The sequence below is a fragment of the Cebus imitator genome, unplaced genomic scaffold (assembly GCF_001604975.1).
Source record: "Cebus imitator isolate Cc_AM_T3 unplaced genomic scaffold, Cebus_imitator-1.0 Scaffold24, whole genome shotgun sequence".
Taxonomy (NCBI): Eukaryota; Metazoa; Chordata; class Mammalia; order Primates; family Cebidae; genus Cebus; species Cebus imitator.
The window spans coordinates 11,396,567-11,416,503 of record NW_016107339.1 but is presented as its reverse complement, the minus strand read 5'-3'; the positions used below and the strand labels follow the sequence as shown (position 1 = coordinate 11,416,503).

Sequence of the window (19,937 nt, the reverse complement as noted above, 5' to 3'; positions counted from 1 at the left end):
GTTGCCCAGGCCGGAGTACAGTGGCATGATCTCGGCTCACTGTAACCTCTGCCTCCTGGATTCAGGCAATTCTCCTGCCTCAGCCTCCCAAGTAGCTGGGATTACAGGTGCTCACCACCACACCCAGCTAATTTTTGTATTTTTAGTAGAGATGAGATTTCACCATGTTGGCCAAGCTGGTCTCAAACTCCTCACCTCAAGTGATCCACCAGCCTTGGCCTCCGAAAATGCTGGGATTATAGGCATCTCACGTGGCCAATACACCACTTTTTCCTTTTTGTTTTGTCTGGCTTTTTTGAGGGGGAGACAGAGTCTTATTCTGTCACCCAGGCTGGGGTGCAGTGGCTGTCTCCGCATCCTGGGTTCAAGTGATTCTTGTGCCTCAGCCTCCCCAGTAACTGGGACTACAGGCAACCACCAATACACCTGGCTAATTTTTTTTTGTATTTTTAGACAGGGTTTCACCATGTTGCCCAGGCTGGTCTTGAACTCCTGACCTCAAGTGATGCACCCACTTTGGCCTCCCAAAGAGTTAAGATTATAGGCATGAGCCACTGTACGCAGCACTTTTTGCTTTTTGAAAACAGCTTTATCAAGATATAATTTGCATAGCGTAAAATTCACCCATTTGAAGTGTACAATTTTAGAATTTTGTAACCGCATGTTCTTCACATGTACCCCAAAACCTAAAATGCAATAAAATAAATAAATGGGGGAAAAAAAAAAGTAAACCACTTAGAAGACCCCCCCAAAAAAAAAAAGAATTTTGTAACCATCACCACAAATCAATTTTAGAACATTTTCATGTATCCCTTGTACTCATTATCCTATTTACTTTATTCTATTCTGGACTTCTGGACAGACATTTAGGTTGTTTCTAGTTGTTGTTGTTTTTCTGTTTCAACATCTATGCTACATAGACATCCTTGTACATGTGTCTTGGAATATATGTTTGAGAGTTTCCCCAGGGTTATATTTCTGACAATATAATTTCTAGATCATTAGGGTAGGCATAAGTTCACCTTTACTAGATAACACCAAATTGTTTACCAAATGTTTGCACGAATTTGCAGTTCCATAAATGTGGAAGTTGTTCCACAAGATCCTTGGCTACACCTGAGATTGTTCTGTTTGGAGTTTTGGAGAAGTTAGCATAGGTCCTGCTTTGCTTTATGAGTGACAGATGAGAAGACCAAGACTTAGAGAAAGGAGGAGACATTCAAGTTTATTAGAGTTTGGGGTCCTGTGCTTTAAGAGCATTTCCTTGGCCATTAGCCCACTGCCTCAGATTCATAACAAGGCAAGTCCTTAATCTCTCTTCCATCTTACAGGGCATTGTAGGAAAGAACCTAAGCCTATGGACCTGGCAATCAGACTGCCTGGGTTCAGATCCTCCTTGCTACTTACTAATTATGTAACTTTGGGCAAGTGTTTCTCTGTGACTTAGTTCAGTCAGATGACAATGATGATATTCGTTTGACTTAGGGTTGTTATGAATATTGATACATTAAAGTACTTAGAAGACTCCCTGGCTGTTAATTAGTTGTCTTCCTTGTCTTTCTTCACAAAGGTACATGCTTTCAGGAATCCTCAACTTTGAAGACTGGCCACATCAGGCCAGCTGTGGGCCTTCGCTTTGAGGTGGGGCCTGGAGCAGCTGTTCATTCCCCCCTGGCCTCACAAAATGGCTTTCTACATTTGCTGCTTCGTGGCTGTGACCTGGAGCTGCTCACTTCGGTGCTCAATGGCCTGGGGCCCTTCTTGGAGGATGAGGAGATCCCAGTGGTAGTCCCCATGCAGATTGAGCTCGTGAACTCCAGCATCACCCTAAAGGTGTGAGGAACGTTTGGTTTTTGCCAAAGTAAGGGCACACTAGTTTTTGCCCTGGTCTTTGTCAAACAAGGAAGCAGTGACAGCTGTTAACCTCTTTCTTTTTCACTGTAAAATGTGGTGAGGATCAAGTGAGGAAATATTAATACATATTTGCATTCTCTGTCAGTGTTATAGTGGTATATAAATGTATGTTGCTGTCAAAAAAGCCAAGGTTCAGGTGGGGAGACCTTGTCTCTAACCCTAACCCTGTCTTTGGCATGCAGCATTACCATGTGCAAGCCATCAGGTTATCTGATCCTCAGTTTCACCATCTCTAGATGGGAGAATTTGTTACGCCTCTTATACCTTCCAAGAATGTATGGAGAAACTGGCATAAAGCTACTTTAAGCTGAATGATGGGAGCATGGGTTGCGTTAGATTGCTCTAAGCTGGTGGGGGCATCATGTGGTTTCCCTCTTTCCTACAGGATGATATCCCCCCCATCTATCCAACATCTCCAGGCCCCATCCCCATCACTCTGGCAATGGAACATGTTGTGCTAAAGAGGAGTGATGATGGTGTGTTCCACATAGGCGGTGAGTCAGGCTTGTCAGCCTGTTGGTTTCTCTGCCTTTTTTTTTTCTCCTAAAAGTGAATAGCTGACACCTAGGAACTGTTTGGGAGCTGGCAGCAGTTTTTCACTTAGAACCTTTACTTGTTTTCTCTAGCTGCTTCTCAGGACAAACCATCAGCTGAAGGACTTAAAAGTGAGAAGAGACATCCCCCAAAAGAACAAGTGTTTTTGGTGCCCACAGGAGAGGTTTTTGAACAGCAGGTGAGGACCTAACAGAAGAGTACCTGCCCATAACTCTTGGGGGCTGTAAATGCAAAGCTGGTAAAACCCGGGGTGGGAGGCAAAAAGGTTGCATGTGCTGTGTGCATGTGGGTGTTTTGGGTTCCTGTCCCCTAGCAGCGATTTCTAGAAGTGCTGACTAGAGGATAAAAGTCAGGAGCTGGAGATGAATGGTTGCCAAGCACGTGCTGCACCTGCCAATGAATTCTGAAGAGGGAATCAAGCTCTTAGAAAAGATATGGTTGAGTTATCTTGATCATTGACCTAACTTGTGGATTTTTCTGCACGAACCCTTCCTCCCTGTTTCCTTTACTGGCTGTTGCTGCGAGATGATATTACCATGTTTAACTGTGAACTACTTATTGTTCCTCAGGTGAAAGAACTGCCTATCCTACAGAAAGAACTTATAGAAACTAAACAAGCATTGGCCAATGCCAACCAGGATAAAGAAAAACTTCTTCAGGAGATTAGGAAATATAACCCCTTCTTTGAGCTCTGAAACCAGTGGCTCAGCCATCTGTGCCAAGGAGAGAGGCTATCACCAGCAATAGCACCACCTATGACAGAGGGCACTGTCCAGTGCTGAATAAGTCACTACGGATGCCAGAGGGACTGGGGAGCACTCACTTCACTTGTGTGGGTGTGCTTTCCACTAGCTGTTCTAACTTGGATGGAAGACAAGGGCAAAGCATGACTGTATCCCAGAAAACTGGGGCTTGCCCTGTGTGTGGCACAAGCATCATGTCTTGCCTGTATAAAGCCTTTTGGTCCTCTGCATATTAGGTGGGATCTTCTCAACACTGTAGGGCCATTTCACCTCATGGTTTCATGGCAGGGACATTTGCTTCCTTCACAAGTCTGTGTGAACAAGCGAAAGTACCCACCTCCTCATCACCCACAGAGCCACCAAAGATTCCATGTCCCAGAGCTTCCCATAGCAGACCTGAAAAGTCCTTGGCCTGAGCTTCGGCCATGGTAGAGTGGAACAGGAAATAGCCCAGCAAAGCAGTGTGGGGGAAGAGGGCAGGAGAGGCACAAGAATAAGGGAGATCTGGACTCTGCCTTTTTGGGAAAAGGAACCAAACTCATATCAATTTGGCTGATAATACAATCAGATTTTTCCAGGTTAAGCTTCCTTTCTGTTATACTTTGATCATTGTGATGCTGTGGCAGAAAGTAAACAACAGTACTGGTTCAGTCATTTAATCTTTCCCTTTTATAATACAACTTTTTTGAAATTTAAATCAAGAAAAAGTTTCTGACTCTGACCTAGGTTGGTGGCATGGTATGCCGGGGGTCAGTGGAGGAGCTTGCTTCTGAGCCCCCTGTTGGCCACCTGGAGTCCTGCTTGTCTTCCTCACCTGTGCTGAGTGGCTCTTCTATCTTCCTGGAGTCCCTGGCACATCTGCTTTCCCAGCTCTGTGACTTTACCATTTCTCTCCTCAGCACTTGGTGGTTTGGGAACTGAAAATGTTTTAAACTTTTATATAAACAGCCCAACCTGTTGCCTCTCACTTCCCTCCATCACTGTGGCTTTTAAAAATCATGTATTTTTGACTCAAGTGAAAAAAACAAAAATCCTTCAACCCAGCTAGGTTTTGCCCCTGCCCTATAAAAGAGCTATTTCCCTCTTTCTTTCCTTTGAATTCTTCTCCAACACTATCCCTTCATTCATACTGCCCTGTGATACACTTGAAGCTGTGTTGATTGGACAGAAGTTCATCAGCTCACTTACCTTTACTTGGCAAGATGGTAAAATAGTAATTTAGTGATGTTACTAAAGTCTTGACCATACATGACTTATTGAAGGAAAGGTGAAAAGGTTTTTTTAATGGGAAATTATGCTTGACTTGCATACTCTAGGTTGATAAGGATAAAAAGAAACATGTAATTGCAGTGGTGTTTATAACTAATTGATCACAACCAATCATAGATTTCTTTGTTCCTTCTCCACTCTCAATGCTTCACTTGACTAGGAAAAAAAAAAATGTATTCACCAAGGAACAGGACTTAATTTGTTCAGACTTTTAAAGGACTTTTGTTAAGTTTCTTTACTAAGGCAAATTTTGAAGCAGCAGTTACTATGGGAGGGTGGGAATTTTTCATGCTTTAGAAATAGAGACTTAGGAACAAAGAAACATCCTTCTGGAGAAAATGCTAATAGGAAGTTACCTAAGGCTTGATGCTTGGTTCAACCTTATTTAAAATTTTTATAAATAACCCAAAAGTAGGATTTTACAATGAAATCAAATGTCACTACTTCCAGGCAGTGAAAGGTAGACTAGAAGAGGTTTAAAAAACAGAAAACCAGAGAAAGGTTACAATAAGCAGTGCTGAGAATACTCAGAAATCTGACAGGTGAGGTTCAACATAGTATAAGGAAATGTATTTATGGAAGAATTACCAGTTGATATACCTGAACGCTATTAGAACTCGGGAAAGAAACCGAAGCATTGCTGAGGGGAGGAGAGACCAATGTGCTGCCGTGGCTAAAAGCCTAATTGCCCTGTGGGCATCATCAGGAAGGACTTTTGGAGACAACAGAGAACAGTGGTTTATACAAAATCATGGATATGTCTTGATCGAACTATCTATGTTTCTATTGACCTTATTTACAAGAAATATGATGGAGGAAAGGTTAAGAGAACAGCAAAAATTATCAGGGGGTGGAGGTATATCCATATGAGGACACATCTTTAAAATATAAACGCTATCCTGCAAAGATGAAAGCCGAGGGGAGTTAGATCAAATATCCAATCAAGAGCAAGGACCCAGTCCTGTACTACTGGCTGTAGGGGTCTATCTCATAGCCTTAGGTAAAGAAAGCACCTCTCATAGCAAATCAGAAATGTAAGGAGCTCATTGTCTAAGAAGTGATGGCAGCAGAAACTATACATGGTGCAGGTGTATGAGGAATCCTTGCGTGACGGCCTTCTACAAGGATTATAGAAAAATAGGGCTACTTAGTAATACACAACTGAGAGGGCAACTGGGTCCCTTGACAAACTATTCCTTAGTGCCTCTTTCAAAGGCAGAGTGTTGATCTGAATGGATCACTGGTCTTAAGTATGGAATCTCTAATGTTCTTGAAGGGGGAGGAGGGAGATCTGGTAGCTGGAAAATATATTTATTCAACCTTATGCTCATCTGAATTGGTTAAAAATCATATTCTGATTCGCTTCTCAGCCCCTCCTACCCCCACCTACCATATCCCTCTGGCGTCCCTCCATGCAAAGAAAATGTCTAATAGGCATTTCTTGGTATACCTTTACCTACACTTGTGCTTGTAGGGTGACAGTAAAAACATATCCATTAAGTACCAAGGCTAACCTCTTAATGGCTGGAGCTCAGTTAGGTCTCTGGGCTCTCTGAAGGAGTCTAGAGCTCTTGTCTATGTGACAAATGGAGCCTTAGAATTTCTGGCTTTCCTCATGTGGCAGCTTTGGCCATTGTGTCTTGAAATCCTCCCTCAGGAAATGTGATAGGGGTTATCCTATGGGATTTTAGTAAAAATCAACTTGCCTAATTTCATATTCCTGTTCATAATGAAGAAATGTGAATGAGTGGTAGTCCTCAGGATAAGTGTAAAGGAAAATATGCAAGGGAAAAGTAGTAATGTCAGCCCTTTTGGGCTGCTTATGATTTCTGCCTTAGAGCTGCAAGACTTGGAACAAGAACTAACAATACCTCAAGAAGATGTCTGGAGAGATAGCACCACTATCCCTCAAAGACTTCAGTGACTGAACATTACCATTTCAGCTGTGAAGCATTTACAACTATGTATTATCCATGATTGTCTACATTTCCTGTTTACATGTATGTGCTGGGAATATGCTTTAGTGTGTATGGACTAGAGTTTAAATCCTCTCTTTAACTGGGCTGCCCAGATGGCTATCAATCCCAAATTCTGTTTTCAACTCACTGGAATAATTAACCTAGTTTCCTTGATATAAAACAGGTGGGTTCTATTCACATGATGTCTGCTTTTTACCATCTGTTTCATCTAACCTTCATTTTGCCATGGGCCTCAACCTTTATGTCCCCTTTTTATGGTTCTGAAATGAATGGCTCCCATATATGGAATATACAAGGGATAAACACCACCCCTCACATACCCTGTAACTTAAAACGCTTCCATTTAACTCACTTAGATTACTTTCCCCTTAGTGGTAAACGGGTTGGGGGATGGGCAGTAGTGGAAAGAAGGTAGTTTTAAGTATTGCCATAGTAATATGGGAACTTTTTATTCTAAACCTTTACCCTAGTTTTTTCTTCTCTGTCATTTATTTAAAATTTGCCTAAACTTCTAAAATCAGAGTAAAATCATTAAAACTATGGAAACAACTGAACTTTGGTACAGAAGTTAGTTCGATGTCATCTGGTTATTTGAGAACAGTAAAAGCTGTGTCATTGCCTCATGATTAATCATAGTCATTATTAAGGCTTTCAGAGAGAATCTGGTGGGAAGCGCTATCCTTTGAGACTAAGGCCTTTACCTAGTTGCTCCCCTACCTTCTGTCAGAATAGGAATATTCCCATGCATTTCTGGGTAGGTATAGGTAGTAGCTATTGAATGGAAATTATTTTCCCCATGGCACAAGGGGAAACACTCTTGGATAACCTTTTTTTTTTTTTTTTTTTACGGAGTTTCACTCTTGTTACCCAGGCTGGAGTGCAATGGCGCGATCTCGGCTCACCGCAACCTCCGCCTCCCGGGTTCAGGCAATTCTCCTGCCTCAACCTCCTGAGTAGCTGGGATTACAGGCACGCACCACCATACCCAGCTAATTTTTTGTAGTTTTTTTTTTTTTTAGTAGAGACAGGGTTTCACCATGTTGACCAGGATGGTCTCGATCTCTTGACCTCATGATCCACCCGCCTTGGCCTCCCAAAGTGCTGGGATTACAGGCTTGAGCCACTGCGCCCAGCCTGGATAACCTTTAACAGTGAGGCTTTGCTAAGTGGCCAGACTTGGGATTTGATCTTCCTCCCTTGTTATTTATTAAGTTTCGGCCTTATTCAGTATCTCTAATTGCAATAGATATAGTTCCTGCAACTGCTAAAAAAAAAATTCTTTTAGAGCTGAGAGAGTATCTTTTTTTGTCAGTTTATTAATTTTTGGTCAAGATGTAGCCTTAGTCTTAAAGCATTTCTTTGTGGAATGCCCCACTGAAGTGTCTTCTCCATTGGCTAAGTACATGTTTAAAGCCATGGGTTTTAATGTAAGATACTAAAAGTCAGATTTGCCCACCTTCATGAGTCCAAACTGTTTCCCCCACTGAGGGTGCTAAATAGAATTAGAATCTTTACTAAGACATGCTCAGGAAAGCTTCACAAGAGAACAGCTTCGGTAGAGAGGAAAAATTCTTGGGGATTGCCAATTATATACAGTAGCCTTATTACTGCTAATCACTGTCAACAAAAGGTCACTTCATTCCCCTCTATTTGAGAAAAACAATGAGAATGTATCTATCTGATGAACTGGAATCCCGGTCAGTATTGGGAAATTTCAATGTTGCAATATCTAGTCAAACCTTGAGTGTACTGGTTCTGTGAACCACCTGTAAAAACAAATTAAATTTATTAAATCATAATGGTTGTCGTATATCTGTTGATAAGCATCTGAAATATATGGGCTTTCATATTGTTTATTTTCTTCTCAGTTTTAGGGGGAGAAGATTATTACATTGTTTTTAACAGTGCTTGAAGTACTCTTTTATGAGATAAAATTTTAATGGTTTTATTAGAAAAAGGACTCAAATTTTCACAAAATAGCCAAAACCAGTTGTATTGGAACACTAGAAAAGAATAATCAACTTCCTATTACAACCAGCTAGACAGAAAATCAATACACAAGATAAGTTGGAAAACAGTTTAATGATCACTCACCAAAATCCAGAGGAGAACCTTAAATGTTTACAAGCACCAATTATTCCACAATTCCTGCCTTTACCACGTCCTTCATGGTAGAGTTCACAAGTAAAAGTTTCTGGTTGTTTCATCTACTTAAAACCAGATGTAAGAAACAAACGAAGTCTTAGCAACTTTAGGCTTCAATGTGAAACCATTAAAGCTCTTGGCACTTAAGGAGGTTGAGGCAGGAGGACTGCTTCAAGCCAAGAGTTCATGACCAGCCTGGGCAACAAAGCAAGACCCCATGTCCATAAAAAATAAAAATAAGTTAACTGGACACAGTAGTGTGTGTCTATTGTCCTAGCTACTCAGGAGATTGAGGTGGGAGTGTCACTTAAGCCCAGGAATTCAAGGCTGCAGCCATGCCACTGCACTCCAGCACTCCAGCCTGGGTGACACAGAAAGACCCTATAAAAAAAAAAAAAAAAAAAAAAAAAAAAAAAAAAAAAAAAAAAAAAAAAAAAAAAAAAAAAAAAAAAAAAAAAAAAAAAAAAAAAAAAAAAAAAAAAAAAAAAAAAAAAAAAAAAAAAAAAAAAAAAAAAACTCTTGGAAAGGTTTTCTCTCTGAAAGCAGTTCTGTCCAGAAGATGTTTATGGCCCACACATCTTCCAACTGGCCAAGACAGTTAAATACTTCAAAATGCCCCAAGATGTCCCAAAATTTAGTCAAGGCAAACATCAAACAGGCTACATACTTTCTAGGTGTGACAAATAATTAGAGTTTTAAGAGATTAAAATCATGGAATCCTTGGAGGACTGAGATACTAAAGCACCAGCAGACAGTCTTATAGGAGGTCTGGAACCAATACTTCTTCTGTCAGTAATAGGCCTTTCTAGACTTTGGTCTAGAAGAAGATGATTTTTTTGTGCTTCGAGTTAGGGATCTGTCCTTTTGACTTTAACCTTCTAACGGCTTCCCTCATATGTTTGGGTTGCAGTGGCGGCATTTCTCCCCACTTCTCACACACATCCAGTGCTAAACAGAGGGTAAGGAGAAAGTCTTATTATCACACAAGAATTTACTAATCACATAATCCTTTTGAGTCCTGTAATTCTCGTTAACCTTTCTTAAGCTTGCTAAGGAAATAATAAACCAAGACATTTTTACTTTAAGAGAATGCTATAAAATGTATCACATTAGTTTTAGTATAACGTCTCATATCAGGCTTTATCACAGACAACAGTTTAAAACATATTTCTTATAGGCCGCATGCTATGGCTCATGCCTATAACCCCAGCAGTTAGGGAGGCCAAGGTGAGAGGATTCCTTGAGCCCAGGAGTTTGAGATCAGCCTGGGCAACATGGCAAAACGTTGTCTTTACAAAAAAATAAAAAAGTTAGCCAGGGTGGTGGTGCACACCTGTGGTTCCAACTACTCAGGAGGCTAAGGCAGGAGGATCACCTGAGTCCAGAAGCTGCTGTCGCAGTGAGCCATGATCATGCCACTGCACTCCAGCCTGGGCAGCAGAGTGAGACCCTTTCTCAAAAAAATAACTACATAAAAATAAAATTAAAAATTAGCCAGGTGAGGTAGTGCATGCCTACAGTCCCAGCTACTTGGGAGGCTGAGGCAGGAGGATCCCTTGAGTCCAGGAGTTTGAGGTTGTAGTGAGCTATGATCACACCACTGTTACCATCTCGTTTTGTACACCATCTTAATTTATGATTTGTAAAAAAAAAAAAAAAAAACACTAAAAAAAGTAAAGATCACACCACTGCACTCCAGCTTGGGCAACAGAGCGAGACCCTGTCTCAAAAAATAGTAATAATTTAAAAGTATATATATCCTGCTTAAAAAATAAAAAATTTCACCAGCTAGAGTAGCAATGGGAAACAGCCAGGCTTTTTACTCAATAACGGGGGCAGTTCCCAGGGTTCACAACATTAGGGACAACTTACTATCCCACACAGGTCAGCCTTGTGATTGCTTTGCTTTGCTTTTTTTTTTTTTTTTAACTTCCTCTAACATGGATCATAGGAAACAATGCTTTTCTTATATCTTTACTTTTGGCAGCAGAAATAAGCAAAGTCCACTGGAGAGAAAAAAAATCTAGGCCGGGCACAGTGGCTCACGCGTGTAATCCCAGCACTTTGGGAGGCTGACGCTGGTGGATCACGAGGTCAAGAGGTCGAGACCATCCTGGTCAACATGGTGAAACCCCGTCTCTACTAAAAATACAAAAAATTAGCTGGGCATGGTGGCACACACCTGTAATCCCAGCTACTCAGGAGGCTGAGGCAGGAGAATTGCTTGAACCCAGGAGGTGGAGGTTGCGGTGAGCTGAGATTGCGCCATTGCACTCCAGCCTGGGTAACGAGCGAAATTCCGTCTCAAAAAAAAAAAATCTACTCCTGTCACCCTGGGCTGAGGAATCAGGGAGGGGATTTCCCAGATGGTTCCTTGCCATCTGTTATTGAAACTTGCAAGGAATAATGGTCCTGTGTTCCTGAATACAGGGCTCCCCACTTGGTCAACTTCAAGTGCAAATAAGTACTTGTACAGGAGCTCTAATAAGTTCCTTTGTAGAGATATTCTTAAAAATAAGATCACCACAGGTACAATCCAGTATTTGTAACCAACACTACTCACCTTCTTCTACCACCTCCCCGACGAAAACCTTGGAAATACCAGACATAGCAATAACAACATTCTGAGACACAGAGGTGCCAGTGATGGACTGGATCAGCTTGAAAGAAGGACAAAGACTCTGTGATTATGATAGTCAAAGACTGGCTTTGAACACAGTACCAATTAATTCACAGAAGAAGGTAAGATAACTGAGGGACATTTTTTTTCCCCACGTAAATCATTCACTGACTTGTCTAACACCTCACTTCAAATGCCAATAGACATGGCTCTTAAGTTCGGTTCTAATGCAAGATAGAAATGAAGTGTGGTGGGCCATCCTTACCCTTTTGATGGCTGCCTTAGGGAAAGCTGAGCGGCGATACATTTCATAACGGTTCAGCTGCTCTTCAGAAAAAGAAGAAACCAGGATTCTAGACAAAGATCCAGGTAACTAAGTTAACTTATAAGAATGAATACTCAAGATATTATTAAGTCAATAAAAGTCTCAGACAGATAAATTCTTATGGGGTCAATGGCATTAGGCTTGGTGCCTTGAGGAATGAAGATAAAACACTTCTACTCCTAAGAAACTTGAGGAAACATAAAATAAAAACTTTTTACCATTTAAGAACGATGAAAACAACATTGGGTCACTGTATCATACAATACAGACTATGTTTTCAGCGTTAGACTCAATCTCCATAACTCTACCTTACTGAATTTTATACTGATAGTAAAAATTTAATATACAAATTTATAATCAAACCAGTAGTTTTCAACATTAACAGATTTAGGGGAAATGTCTGCAAAATATATGGAAACAGTTAATACCCCTAATGTATAATTAATTCTTTCAAATGAATAAAGGGGCCATATCAATTTATGAAAATGAACAAAGGATATGAACAGGAAATTTACAAAAACACCAATGGTCAATCAACATGGGGGAACAAATTAACCTTTATTATTAACCAAGGAAATATTATTTTCATAGATAACATTTTTCACAAATCAGATCACTATTAAAAAGGAATGCTATTAGAATATGGGGCACAAACCCATACATGCTGGCAGAGAACTGGAATATCTTTTTGGAGAGAAATTTGGAAATACATATGAAAAGCCTTTGAAAATGTTCACACTATTTGAACTAGCAATTACACCTCCTAGAGGTAACTGGAAGAAATAGACAAGTATGCAAAAATGTGTCCAAAGATACTCCTCGTAATGTCAAAAGAAAAAAAATAATCCAACCAGAACCACTACAGGAACTGGTTAAATTATAGTTCAACAACATAATGGGATACAATGTAGCCATGAAAATGATGATTTATGAGCATATTTACTGACATGAAAATATTTAGCTATAAATATAGCAAACATCTAAAAAAAACTTTGAAAAGGTTCATATATTATACCCAACTATACATACTTAGAGTAAACTCTGGGTGGTGAGTCTCTGGGTAATTTTTTCTATTTTTCTGTATTCTTTGAATTATTTGCAATGAGCCCATACTACTTTTACAATCAGAAAATATAATAAAGCTATTTCCATTTCTAAGAAAACTATGACCTCGATGTATAATTAGTGACATGGAAAATATTCACCATATCTAATGTGAAAAATAGGCTATAAAAGAGTATTTGACATTTTTGAAAAAAAAAATTATTTATAGATATATATGTATAGAAATTCTCTTGAAACTTTTAACATAAGCGGGATGTATCTCTGTGATAAGGTGATTTTTTCTTTTATCTATCCATCCATCCATCCATCCATCCATCCATCTATCTATCTAACTTTTAGAAAGAGAGTCTGGCTCTGTTGCCCAAGCTGGAGTGTAGTGGCACGATCTTGGCTCACTGCAACCTCTGCCTCCTGGATTCAAGTGATTCTCCTGCCTCAGCCTACTGAATAGCTAGGATTACAGAAACCCACCACCACGCCCAGCTAATTTTTTGAATTTGCATTTTTTTGTGTGTGTTTTTTTTAAGACAGAGTCTCATCTGTTGCCCAAGCTGGAGTGCAGTGGCGCGATCTCTGCTTACAGCAACCACCACCTCCCGGGTCCCAGTTCAAGCGATTCTCCTGCCTCAGCCTCTCAAGTGGTTGGGATTACAGGCATGCGCCACCATGCCTGTCTAATTTTTGTATTTTTAGTAGAGACAGAGTTTCACCATGTTGGCCAGGCTGGTCTTGAATTCCCTGACCTCAGGTGATCTGCCCGCCTTGGCCCCCCAAAGTTCTGGTATTATAGGCACAAGCCATGGCGCCCGGTCTAATTTTTTGTGTTTTTTAGTAGAGATAGGGTTTCACCATGTTGGCCAGGCTGGTCTTGAGCTCATGGCCTCAGGTGATCCACCCACCTCAGCCTTCCAAAGTGCTGGGATTAGAGGGATGAGCCACTGCGCTTGGCCGCTATTTAAAAAAATTTTTTTTTCAAAACGATTATGTCACAGCATAGAAAATATAAATACATAAAAAGAAGGGCAGGCATGGTAGCTCATGCCTGTAATCCCAGTACTTTGGGAGGCCAAGGGTGATCACCTGAGGCCATGAGTTCAAGATCAGCCTGGCCAACATAGTGAAACCCTGTCTCTACTAAAAATACAAAAACTAGCCTGGGCGTGGTGGCACACCCCTGTAGTCCCAGCTAGTTGGGAGGCTAAGGCATGAGAATTGCTTAAACCCAGGAGGCAGAGGCTGCAGTGAGCTAAGACTGTGCCATTGCACCCCAGCATGGGTGACACAGTGAGACTCTGTCTCAAAAAAAATAAAAACATAACAAGACATGACATGACATAACATAACATAAAACAGTACAGAGATAGGGTTTCACTATGTTGCCCAGGCTGGTCTCAAACTTGGCCCTCAAGTGATCCTCCCATCTTGGCCTCCCAAAGTGTTGGGATTACAGGTGTGAGTCACTATGCACAGCCATAATGCACTAATCATTTCATTTTCTTTTGAGTTTTTAAAAGAAAAAAAAAAGGCCAAGAAAAATTTATTAAATTTGTGTGGTCAAGTGAGAGCCTTGAGATGGGGAATGATAAGAAGGTGACTTACTGCATCTTCTGAATCTCATCTTCATCTACCTTCTGCTTCTTCTCTTTCTTTTCTTTGGTATCAATTTTCAGTTTTTTGGCTGCAGGAGTAAGTAATGATGAGTCTTCCCTTTCAACTGCTGTTAAATCTGAGACATCCTGACTCTTGAGCTGGGAAGATGAAAGAAACTCTATTATATATTTGCCCTACTTTCCAGGCTAGGGCAAAGTAAGAAGACATTATCCTTATTACAAAATAACAAATCCATTTATTGAGTAGTTTTTCAGTTCTAGGAACTGACTGTACCATCAAGTGTACAATACAGTATCTCTCCTCAGGGAAGATTATAGCTCATGGAAAGAAAAGCTGCTAAATAATCTAGCTTTCCAGTCCAGCTATGAGCACAGCTCCAGTATCTGTTTACAAGGGTAATGAAATGCCAAGGATCATAAGAATCTCTCTCCCCATGGGCCCACTCTTCTGACCTTATTCTTTAGAGGGGATGTCAGCAAAGTCCCCTCCATCCAGCCAGCTCTTCTGCCTCCAGATCTACAGATCTCTTTACTGCTGCTGATTCCATATAGAATATTAAAAAGGAGGCCTCTTCTCATCAAAACAGTGTTATTTGGAACTTTCAAGTGAGCTTCTCACATGTAGTGCTCTTTCGTTCTTATCCTTCGGTCCTACTGTTTCATGCAAATATTTACTTCATATTACTAGTCTTTTTGAAGATAGGTTTGTCTCTTATTATTTATATCTTTCCCCTATCGGCATTTAACACAATTTTACTAATGCTGGCTGTTTAATAAATGCCTGTTTAAATCCCAAGTAGGCAACCCCAAGTAGGCAAAGACACTTCTCAAAAGAAGACATACGTGTGACCAACAATCATACGAAAAAAGCTCAGCATCACTGATCATTAGAGAAATGCAAATCAAAACCATACTGAGGCCTGACGTAGTGGCTCACGCCTATAACCCCAGCACTTTGGGAGGCCGAAGCGGGTAGATCACTTGAGGTCAGGAGTTTGTGACCAGCCTGGCCAATATGGTAAAACCCCGTCTCTATTAAAAATACAAAATTAGCTGGGTATGGTGGTCTGTAATCCCAGCTACTGGGGAGGCTGAGGCAGGAGAATCACTTGAACCCAGGAGGTGGAGGTTACAGTGAGCCGAGATTATGCCATTGCACTCCAGCCTGGGCAAAAAGAGCAAAAATTTCATCTCAAAACAAACAAACAAACAAACAAACAAACTATAAAGAGATACCATCTCGGCTGGGCACAGTGGCTCACGCCTGTAATCCCAGCACTTTAGGAGGCTGAGGCAGGTGGATCACCCGAGGTCAGGAGTTCGAGACCAGACCGACCAACATGGTGAAATGCTGTCTTAAAAAAAAAAAAGAGGTACCATCTCACACCAGTCAGAATGGTTACTATTCAAAAGTCAAAAACTAACAGATACTGGCAAGGCTGTGGAGGCAAAGGAAAGCTTTTAAACTGTTGGTTAGAGTATAAATTAGTTCACCATTGCAGAAGGCAGTATGACAATTCCTCAAAGGACTAAAGAAGGAATTACCATTCGACCCAGCAATCCCATTACTGGGTATATACCCAAAGGAATATAAATTGTTCCATTATAAAGACACATGCACATTTATGTTCATTGCAGTGCTAGTCACAATAGCAAAGACATGGAATCAGCTTAAATGCCCATCAATAACAGACTGGATAAAGAAAATGTATTTTCCAGTATATACTGTGGAATACTATACAGCCATAAAAAAGGAGGAGATCATGGCCTTTGCAGGGACATGGATGGAGCTGGAAGCCATTATCTTTAGCAAACTAATGCAGGAACAGAAAACCAAATACTGCATGTTCTCACTAATAAATGGGAGCTAAATGATGAGAACACATGGACACACAGAGAGGAACACACACTGGGGTCTACGGGAGAGTGAAGGGTGGCAGGAGGGAAAGGATCAGGAAAAATAACTAATGGATATTAGGCTTAATGCCTGGGTAATTAAATAATCTGTACAACGAACCCCTGTGACACACATTTACCTATATAGTAAAACACACCCCGCACATGTACCCCTGAACTTAAAAGTTAAAAAACTGCCTGTTTAATAACCGTAAAAACCAAATCCAAACTTCACCCCCTCTGATTTAATGTAGAACCTTAAGTATGCTACAAAATTCATTAATGAGATTTAGCTTTTTCTTAAGAAGAATTCGAATTTAAACTCATACAGGAATATGGGAATAGGTGAGATGAAGGTAGTCTACCTTTGACAATCTTTTCAATTTCTTTTTAGTTACTGATTTATACAAGTTTTCTAACTTCTTTGTGCTTCAAGTTTGGTGATTTGTATTTTCTTTTAAAAAATCACCTATTGGCTGGACGTGGTGGCTCACGCCTGTAATCTCAGCACTTTGGAAGGCTGAGGCAGGCAAATCACAAGGTCAGGAGATCGAGATCATCCTGACCAACTTGGTGAAACCCTGTTTCTACTAAAAAAAATACAAAAATTAGCTGGGTGCGGTGGCACACAACTGTATTTCCGGCTACTCGGGAGGCTGAGGCAGAGAATCACCTGAACCTGGGAGGCAGAGGTTGCAGTGAGCCGAGATCATGCCACTGCACTCCAGCCTGGCAACAGAGCAAGACTCTGTCTCAAAGAAAAAGAAAAAAATCACCTATTTTTCTCAGATTTTCATATTTATTTGGCCTAAACTTGAACATTATATGTCTTTACAACTTTAAATATCTCCATATTAGTGCCTATAGTCTTTCATATTTTGTAATGTTGTACATTTACATTTCAAAGAATCAGGTTTTAATTTTATCATTTCTTATGTTTTTTTAAAGTGCTAATTCATTAGTGTCTATTTCTATCCTTATTAACTCCTTGTTCCTACACTCTTCTGATTTATTTTGTTTTTTATCTGTGGTTTTTTTTTTTTCTTCATATTCGCTCTGTTGCCCAGCCTGGATCATAGCTCACTGCAGCCTCAAGTGATCCTCCTGCATCATCAGCCTGCCAGGTAGCTAGGTATGCAAGCATGATCCACCCTACTAGGCCCTTCTTCTGGTTTCTTGAGTTAGGTGCTTATTTACAATATCTTCTGGTTGTTAATAAAAATATGTAAGGTTATAAATTTTTCTTTAAATAAAGCTTTGCCCAAATCCCATAGAATTTGATAAAGTCTTCTTTAGTCTAAAGGCTATTTTTAAAAGTTTAAAATTTCTAGGGGATTAGTTCTTTTTTGGTGAGAGACAAGCTTTTTGTAGTTAATCTCAAGTTTAATGCATTGCATTAACAAGATGTAGCCTGTTATGATTTCTACTTTTAAGAATTAATATTTTTCTTTGTGGTCTTGTACATGATTGATTTTTAAAAGTGTTTCAGAAACATCATAATTTTATCCTCTGTTCAGTGCAAATTTATATATATAGTGAGCTCTCTAGTGTACTAGACTAATTATTCAAATCCTTGCTGTCTTTGACACCTGTTTTAAAGTTTCCTTCTTGGCCAGGCATGGTGGCTGCCACCTGTAATCCTAGCACTTTGGGAGGTTACGGCAAGAAGATTGCTTGAGCCCAAAGAGTTCAAGACTAGACTAGGCAACATACTGAGACTGTGTCTCTATCAAAACAATGTTTAAAAAAAAATTTAGCTGAGTGTGGTGGAGCATGCCTGTAGTCCCAGCTACTGGGGAGGCTGAGGTAGGAGGATTGCTTGAGTCCAGGAGGCAGAGACTGTGCCCTGGCACTCCAGGCTGGGTGACAGAGCGAGACCTTGTCTCAAAACAAAACAAAAAAAACTGCCTTAAAATACTTTTGTCAAATTTTCTTTTTCTAAAAGTTTTACTTTATGCAACTTTTGATGCAACTTTACGCTCTGAAAGCTTACTTCCATCTAAATTACTGTTCACCCCATAATCTCTTAATTTCCTTCTGGCTCTTAAACCCCAAGATTCTACTTCTAGAAATGGAATCCAGAGAACAATGAGTTTCTGGTCCGGACCGATGTTCAGCTAGGCAATACTGCTGAACTCTCTGTAGTATAAAAACACCAGATCCATCAATTGAGTCTGGTGTTTTTATGCTACAGAAATCCCTGATCGCCTGGCACGGTGGCTCACGCTTGTAGTCCCAGAACTTTGGGAGGCCAAGGCAGGCGGATCACGAGGTCAGGAGCTCGAGATCAGCCTGGTCAACATAGTGAAACCCCATCTCTACTAAAAATACAAAATATTAGGCGGGCATAGTGGTGTGCGCCTGTAATCCCAGCTACTTGGGAGGCTGAGGCAGAAGAATCACGTGAATCTGGGAGGCGGAGGTTGCAGGGAGCTGAGATCGCGCCACTGCACTTCAGCCTGGGTGACAGAGCGAGATTCCGTCTCAAAAATAAACAAAATAAATAAATTTTAAAAATCTATCTATCTCTGATCATTAGCATCTATCTATCTATCTATCTCTGATCATTTGCATCCAGGTCACCGGTACCAGTTAAATGTCAAGAGGGTAATAACACGATTTAACCTGTAACTCTATAAAAATCTCTCTCTCTTTGACAGGTCTGATCGACCTTCCTCCCTGTAAAGACAAAAATTGTCTTAACATCTAAGAGGAACCAGATTGGGGCGAAACGGGTGCTATGAATCCTGAGTTTTAGCTCTTGCACTACGTCTCAGTGTGACATCAGATCCCAATTTCCTCACCACGAAAGCCAACAAGCTATTAAAAGTCCCTTAGAAGTAGCTTTAATCCCTAAAAACAAGACCAAAAATATTAACACAGTGCTTGGGCCTCTGGAACTGAGCCAGCATTGGAGTTTTGTTTGGTCGTCTTCTCTCTTCCCCTTCAAGATTAACGATCTGGAGGGAATTCTGGTGAGTTCGAGTTCTCCTAACTTGGGAGGGACTACCAGAAGCCCAGCGAGCAGCCAGTAACACAATCTCTGGGTATTCCTTCAGCCTCCTCAACACATCTTCTCCTACCTCGCCTTCCTCCGCTGCAGCTTCTTTTAAGTCCGCATCTGCGTCTCCGTCAGTTTCCTCTGGGATTCCATCCGTGTCGGTAGCCCCCGGGTCCCCCGGCGCAGCGACCGTCTCATCCGACTCCCCTGTCTCTCCACCTTTGTCGGTGGGCGACTCGCGGGCATCGTCCATCGCGGATAGGATCGGAGGGGAGAGGAGATTGCAGCACTGTCCGAGACTGGAGCTCGGAATGCCGAGCTGCACAGGACAGGATCTTACTTCCTGTAGTCGCGCCGCGATGACATCACCCCTACCGCTCTCCTGAGGGGTCATTTTGAGGCGCGCGTAGAGGAGACTTGACTCCTTTTAACTTTGGTTTGGCAACAGTGGGGAGCGGGAAAATTGGACGTAAAGAGTTCATATTGTGGATCCTCCTCACTAGGAAACCAGCACTTGTGAAGGAGCGCAGTTTTGTTTACTAAAGAAGTTTTTCATTTTCGCCTATCTAAAAATGCAATGTCAGTTAATCCCTTCTTTAACCCCTCAAAGTTGGGGGACTGGGGAAAAAACTCAGTTCCGTTTTATGGCGGTGTCGTGGAATGAGGCTACCGGGGATTGGCAAACTTTCAGGCAGGGACTCAACCTTGTATATTTCCACTGGCCAGAGTCCGTGGGCCTGTGTGTACATGGAATTGCTAGCATTTCCCCTGCATTCCGCAAGCACCTTAACAACAACAACAAAAAGTCATATAGC

The 19,937-nt window shown here is 41.0% G+C and overlaps 2 protein-coding genes across 3 annotated transcripts in view; one reads left to right on the top strand and one right to left on the bottom strand.

The window, feature by feature from the left end:
- Window positions 1-3,440, top strand: part of UHRF1BP1 (UHRF1 binding protein 1) — an 85,934-nt gene extending 82,494 nt beyond the window's left edge. Inside the window, exons 18-21 of the mRNA XM_017522268.2 lie at window positions 1,571-1,833; window positions 2,300-2,408; window positions 2,541-2,647; window positions 3,039-3,440. Coding sequence (XP_017377757.1) covers window positions 1,571-1,833; window positions 2,300-2,408; window positions 2,541-2,647; window positions 3,039-3,164 — 605 coding nt within the window. The 3' untranslated portion in view covers window positions 3,165-3,440. The remainder of the gene's footprint in view (window positions 1-1,570; window positions 1,834-2,299; window positions 2,409-2,540; window positions 2,648-3,038) is intronic.
- A 5,649-nt stretch (window positions 3,441-9,089) lies between these two features.
- TAF11 (TATA-box binding protein associated factor 11) lies at window positions 9,090-19,501 on the bottom strand. 2 transcript variants are annotated; one of them, XM_017522274.2, is made up of 5 exons: window positions 19,205-19,501; window positions 14,215-14,363; window positions 11,491-11,578; window positions 11,169-11,265; window positions 9,090-9,553 (listed from the first exon to the last, which is right to left on the bottom strand). In XM_017522274.2, the coding sequence occupies exons 1-5, from the start codon at window positions 19,373-19,375 to the stop codon at window positions 9,423-9,425; spliced, it is 636 nt and encodes a 211-aa protein (XP_017377763.1). In that variant the 5' UTR covers window positions 19,376-19,501; the 3' UTR covers window positions 9,090-9,422. The 2 variants fall into 2 exon arrangements, with proteins under 2 accessions (XP_017377763.1, XP_017377764.1); XM_017522275.2 differs by lacking the exon at window positions 11,169-11,265 and having other exon boundaries at window positions 9,497-9,553.
- Window positions 19,502-19,937: the final 436 nt, after the last annotated feature.